This window comes from Hippocampus comes, unplaced genomic scaffold (genome assembly GCF_001891065.2).
Source record: "Hippocampus comes isolate QL1 unplaced genomic scaffold, H_comes_QL1_v1.1 scaffold584, whole genome shotgun sequence".
NCBI lineage: Eukaryota > Metazoa > Chordata > Actinopteri > Syngnathiformes > Syngnathidae > Hippocampus > Hippocampus comes.
This window is the reverse complement of record NW_017805085.1, coordinates 6,828-13,506: the sequence shown is the minus strand read 5'-3', so window position 1 is coordinate 13,506 and position 6,679 is coordinate 6,828. Positions and strand designations below refer to the sequence as shown.

The following is a 6,679-nucleotide window of genomic DNA, read 5'->3' as shown; positions in this document are numbered from 1 at the left end:
CACACTTCCTGCTTTCCCACTTGGGAAACGGCAAAACAGTGCACCTGCACATGGAGGATGTGTCGTTTGAGGACTCGGCAGTTTACTACTGTGCTGTGGCACCCACAATGACACACGCACCACATTCTCGACACAAGAACATTCCCTGCTTCCTCAACTCATCACACTCACCTCTTATAGAGGAACAGCTGAACTAGACATATAAACCCAAATTCTAAAGTTTTGAACGTTGTGCAAAATGTGAAGAAAACAAAAGACTTTTTTTTTCACCCTCGTTCACTTTTCAAATGGTTTTTGGTCATCGTGAATTTTGAAGGTCAGTGTTTTGCGACGCAGTGTCATGGATGTTCCTGTGTACCAGAAGAAGCCTGATTCGCTTCCTCAACAGTTTATCAGCCAATACTTATTCGCAAGAAGAAGGAGAAGCAAATGGGGCAAAGACAAATTTCAGGTGACACCAAAGAACCACAGTACGGCGCTGTGACTTGGGAGGACATGTCTTTGAATGTGCACGTTGATGTCATTACAACAGGAAGTGAAGACCGTGCCCACTCAACCACAAGTCAGCATTCATGTGAACCGCCAATGCTGCGCCAGGAAGCTCATGCTGACAAATCCTCTGGCACTCCTGCACAAAAACACCTGCAGCCGCCTCGTGTCAGAGACCGCATTGGGGGTGTGGCCTCACAGATGGAGATGAGCCACTGTGACAACACGCTGCTGCTGCTGTGCAGGGGACGATCTTGTCTCATGGGCTCATTTCAACTTCATCTCATACTCACTGATCTTATGTTTTGTTGTGATGTTATGCAAGCACAAGGAGGTCAATGTGTGATGTGACTCTGAGAGCTGCAGTGATTTTGTTTATATACTGGCATGCACAACAATGAAAATGTTTTCTGGCTTTCTCCTCATTACTGGTGCAAGAGGATCCAAGTTGTCCCATTACATTCCTGACATCCACGACAAAGCTCAGGCGTGAAAAAGGATCAGGAGACCAACAAGGGATGGCACTGCTGACTACTACTGCACATCAAGTGACAAAAACAGAAATCCAAACCATCCCCACTCTGTGCACTGATATGAACACAGCTTTGATGACCACACTGTTAAAACCCAATAAATACCCAACGACAACCATCCAATTATCGCCCTGAAATCAGACCTGTTTAAAAGTTACAGAAAGCAATGCTCCTCGTTCTACCTGACCTGCATTTCCTACCCACAACAAACATCCTGTCCCAGTAAGCTTTTGAGACAGAAACCATCACCGCTGTCATCTTGGCGCAGGTGCCATGGCGACCGCTTCCTGTGGAAAGAGCAGCAGAGACACAAACGAGATCAGGCACACAAAAACTCACATTGAAATAGCACAAGTCATTTTTAACTTGTGATCACAAAATAAATACCAATAGGCTTGCAAAATCATGTGGGACTGTTTAACGTGTGGGTAGACTCTCATTTATCCACGTCGTGGCAAAAGTTGAATCGAGGCAACTGATTCTTCTATATTGTTGATTTTTTTTTTTCAAATGGCTTTCTGCTCGCTGAACAATATATTTTCATGCTGATTTGATGTCTGCTTTGTATTGTATTCATAACTTATTAGTTTCTCTGAATGTAGAATCTTGATTGGCCTCTTTGGAGTCATCAATAAAAAAAGGAAGCAACAGCCTTTTAAAAATGTTTCTTTTATTGAATTTTTGTTGATATAATGACGCATTTTATAGCTCACTGACATGTAAAAAGTGACAAGTTCTAACATGAGCGCAGGAGGAAGAGGAAGGCGGTGGGGGTGTGCTGGCTACTCCGGTGCCCCGAACCACAGGCCGAGTGTCATGACACAGTTGATGGCGAGCGTCTTGGCAAAGACGAGGCGGAGGGTGAGGACAGCAATGGACAGGACGTTCACCTTCTCATCTGCCGGCGACATGCACATTTAGCTCAGCCCGACAGACTGCACCTCTTGCACGTTCAATACTAACCTGGCACCAATGCGTCCTGGCACTGCCCTTGTCCACTGTCACCTGTGGCTGCAAAACAGGAAGCAGACGTGAGGTGGTGACTCCACTAAGAAGACGAGAACCTCACCTGACCTTCCTCACCTTCCTCGCACGTGTCGTTGTGTGCGGCTGTTCGCAGTGCAACCTGGTTGTATAACGAGTCGTCCGATATTCGTGCAGCACGAGACTCCTCGAACATGTGTCCTTTCCCCGGCTTCTCAGTGGCATTGTGTCGGCTGAAGCCGGTGGCGAGACATGCCGTAAGGTTGCTGGCCTCAAGTTTGTAGAAGGATGGCTCAAAGTCCTCCCCTAAAACACCAACCACATGCTAACATTAAAGGGGAAGTTGTGCCAAAAGTTTTCATGACCATAATATAGAATATGAATGACCAATCCAGGTGGCTCCCCTCACTCCTTTTAAAATCAAGGCACTCGAAGGACTTTATTGAAGTGGAAAAATTGACTGGGGTCAATGTATGAGCTTGGTGTGTGCAAAGTCCATTAATATAGCGAAACTGCAAGCGCTCCCCTTGTGGATGTCCATGTGACGTGGGCAATTCGAGACAGCCTTGCAACGACTACTCTTTTCGTGTTTAATTTTTATTTTGAGTTTAATATCTCGATCAATATGGAAATGAAACAACCATTGAGATTTTATTTTCAGTGATGCTGTTTGAAATCGGGTGTTCATTTTCCTCGTTCCTGACGTGTCGATTATTTACATTTCGAATATGCTCCAATAGCTTTCACATGTTCGTGACAGAGCTTGTGAAAGTTTCACACAAAGCATGTCAACATGTTCGAGCTGCCAAATAGACTTTGCCATGTTTCCACTCACCAGGCTCAACATTGAATCTGGTACCACACCCAAACATCGACTACACATTCAGACAACGTGAGGCTCAAACAAAACAAGAAAAAATAATATGAACTAGCTACGTTTCTGTTTCAGAATTATCTTCCAACCCCCCCAACCCAAAAAAAAAAAAAATCTCACTTACAGGTTTCCACCGTCAAACTGGTTCCACTTCCAAAAAATAACCTGTCGGATCCTGTCACACATTAGTTGCTTCCTTTACAAAAACCTCCTGAGATCTGTTTTGAACTTGCAACCCTCAACAGGCTTCACGGTGTGAAAAATGCACACAAAACAAATTATTTTATTTTGTTTTATCTCAGTTCATTGAGGTCGTGACACAATTTGGGTCGTGATACATAAAAGCCAAACTTACAAGTCTCCACAGTCAGTCTGGTACCGCTTCCGAAAAGTAATCTCCAAGCTCCTGACACACATCAGTTGGTCCCTCAACAAAAACCCGAAGAGAAACTTTGACAAGAACAGTCAAAATCCTTTTGGGGCGGCACAGCCCAGGTGGTATTATGGTTGTTTTCCAGCCTGAAGGTCTTGTTTCCAATTCTGAGCCCGAGTGACTATGCCTGGGCGTCCTTGAGCAAAATACTAAAGCCTCAACTTGGTCCTGATGCTGATAAGGATTGTTCAAGTTCTTTGAGTGCCTTCACAAGTGCTTTGAGTGCCTTTAAAAGCACGATACAAGCAAAATCTCATTTGTCATTTACCTTCATTTTTCCATGCACAAATAAAATGTATTGTCAGCGTACCAATTATCTGCTCGTTCCAGCTGCATGTATCGGAAAATTTCCCAGTTGCGACACTCAAAAGAGTTTCACATCAGCGGTCCACCTCTTCACAGCGGCATCCCTTAGGGCAACGTTCCTTGTCCACTCGACTTTCATGTCATCCATATCGACTGGACACCCTTCTCCAAGTGTCTGTGATGTTATGAGCATCAAAATAGCTGTGTAAATTTTTCATCATGTTTCCCTCGCACTTGATGGAATAAAAAGGAAGATTCGTGGCAGAAGCAAGCAGGTGAACCTTTCCCCAAAAAACAGCGTGGCGAAAGAAATACAAGTATTCACGGACAATGATGTCAATACAAGAGGTGGAAAATACAAGCTACCCTACATATTAATATCATCCTGATTTCCACTGTCATTGTTGTCCCGCCCCCAAAGACAATCTTGAGCCTGCAGCAGCCTTCTTGCAACAACATCCACTGTGACCCAAATCTGCAACCACATTGGCCACGCCCACCACCTCTGGCTTCACAATACTGGCATCATGTTGCCTCTCTTCAAAGTCCCGCTCAAAAGTCATTCACATCTATTTTATTGTTAACAGGTGGTCCGAAGTAATGGGACAAACTACAGGAAAATAATGCAGGATCCGACATTAACGGTGGCCCAATGGCCTTATGGCACTGGACCACTATGCCACTATTGTCAGGCCACCACCGACAAGCTGAAATTTAATGAATATGAAACTGAAATTCTTGCTTTTAAACAAAATAATGTAGGATTTAAACATTGCGTTTTAGTAGTCAGGCGAGGCAATCAAACTGTCTTGAAACCAAAGGTTCTTTTGGGTTCTAGTCAGTCAAAAGTTGTCTTGTTTGGGGTTCACAGAGAATTTTCAGTGAAAGATTCTTTGTTCAAAAGTAGATGGCCACAATAAAAAACCAAAACACATTCTGCTGGTGTGTGGTAAATTATTTTCCACAACAATATGTCTTGGCTTGAAAAAGAAATAAGGTCAGAAAAAATATTTTTTATCCTAATCTGTACTTTAATCACAGTCAAAACAAGCAAATTTATGAGCGCTATTTGCTTGCCTGGCCACAAGGAGCCAGAAAAAAAAAACAATCCATACAACAAAAAGGGCTTGGGAAGGCAAGGTACAAGAGAACGCAGAGAAGACACAAACGACATATCAAAGGTCCAATAACGTGAAAGCAAATATCGTGATCGATAAGAAAGAATATTGAAAACGAGAGTGACTATGAAAGGCACCGAGCGGTCACACGTTTCCTGCTCTCGCGTCTCACCGAGTGGCAGCACGTGCCGGAAGGTCAGCGAGTATCGAAACTGACAGGAAGCAGGTGCACCTGCATATCGAGATGATTATGCTCATATTTACTTTAATATTAGTTGTAAATTAGTCAGATTAAAATCAAGACAAATATGACGTTCACGCGAACCACAGTGCGCTGATCCGCTGATACATGACTTCCGTCGTGCGTGTGTGATGTCACTGCTTCAGAAAGGCCCCGCCCCCTCAGCAACAAGTCAGCGTTCACGCACACTGCGAGTGCAGACATGAGTCGGGCGCTCGTATGTGTGCTGACGGCTGCTTGGAGCTTGGGTGAGGTCAACATGTGAAGTCACTGCCGCATTCCACTGACGTCTGATCGCTTTTGTTGCCTTTTTGTGACAGGAATCAGCGGCCAGACGGTGTACCAGCACAAACGGGGCGTTCACACCGTGGAGGGTGCAGCAGTGACGCTTGACTGCAGCTACGACAGTTCGGCATACTACATCTTCTGGTACAAACAAGAAGCCAACGCATCGCCTGACTTCATCCTGAGCACAAATCAGTTAGGCAAGAATGCGGAAAAGTACGGTGAAAGGTTTCGCTGCAGCATGGATGCCAGCGCTCGGCAAGCTCCTCTGCATATCGAACGCGTGAAGCCCAGCGACTCGGGAGTCTTCTACTGCGCCCTGCAGCCCACGCTGACACATTCACTGGCGTGCCTGCACAAAAACACCTGCACTCGCCTCATCGCATGAGTGACATTGGGGGCGTGGCCTCACCGGAGTAGATTGGTCTCACTGTCGCAAGAGCTGCAACTCAGCGTGACGACAGGCTGCTACCGTGCTCGAGTATGTTCTTTTATTGTCTCGTTTTTTTACTTCACTCTGCTCTGTAGTGGGTCTGATACTCTGCTTTTTAGGTTATCCCATCCGATATGACATGTAGTTTTCTTCTGGTATTATCCAATTTCTTCTCTTCATTTCTCTTCTCAAGTTATGTTGACAGTGCAGCTCAGACGTCAATTAGGAGGCCAACGACAGCTGACGCTGCTCACCAGTGTAATGGCAGCCTACTTGGCAAATGAAGCTGCAATAAAATGACAAAAGTAGCGAAACGACATCAAACTCCATCGACATATTGCACATGTACAATCCAAATGCAGAGTACTATCTACATGAATCCATCAGGCTGCTGTCACAGACTGAGTCCGCCGCTGTTGTATAATCACGTGACCACAATGAGCCAATCGAATAGTTTGTTCACAGGAAGAGATTTTTTTTTTCTTTATAAGATTTTTTTTTCTTGATCGGAATCTGATGTATTTGTATTTCGTTCATATTAAAATAGAAGCACCAAAAGTAAAAGACAGCCTTATTCTCTTTGTAGTGAGGAAATAGTCTCATCACAGTTGGATTTTCGATGTTGATTCCTAAAATTGAAATAGTACACAGCATGAGACAAAAAAAGAATGGCAGGTAAATTTGTTTTAGATTCCCGACAAGTTTTCTGGTCGTGTCTCCCGTTTTGTTTAGTTTTTTTTAAAAGAGCAAAGATTGCATCTGCGACCGTGTGTGTTTGGGGACTATTCTCCCCACCGTTCTAGGTGAGATGGTATAACCAAGAGGCAAGGTGCCGCTTGCTACTGTTATTGCCAGTTGCCCTTCATGCTACTAAAGCATTAGTCAAACACCATCATGTCTTGTGTCTTTATTAAACAAACATGGTGTCAGAAGTGATCCTACCCACTGCTGTTTTCGATAAGTGCCGTCACAGCTGTAAGTTT

At 44.4% G+C, this 6,679-nt stretch overlaps 1 long non-coding RNA gene and 1 gene segment (V, D, J or C); one reads left to right on the top strand and one right to left on the bottom strand.

The window, feature by feature from the left end:
* Positions 1 to 4,629: 4,629 nt before the first annotated feature.
* On the bottom strand, positions 4,630 to 5,092 carry LOC109513146 (uncharacterized). The gene is made up of 2 exons (XR_002167666.1): positions 5,063 to 5,092; positions 4,630 to 4,969 (listed from the first exon to the last, which is right to left on the bottom strand). It is a non-coding gene; the product is annotated as an uncharacterized LOC109513146 (long non-coding RNA).
* On the top strand, positions 5,089 to 6,175 carry LOC109513145 (T-cell receptor alpha chain V region 2B4-like). The segment is given in 2 exon segments: positions 5,089 to 5,226; positions 5,299 to 6,175. Coding segments are annotated over 2 exon segments (399 nt in total).
* The last annotated feature ends 504 nt before the right edge of the window (positions 6,176 to 6,679 follow it).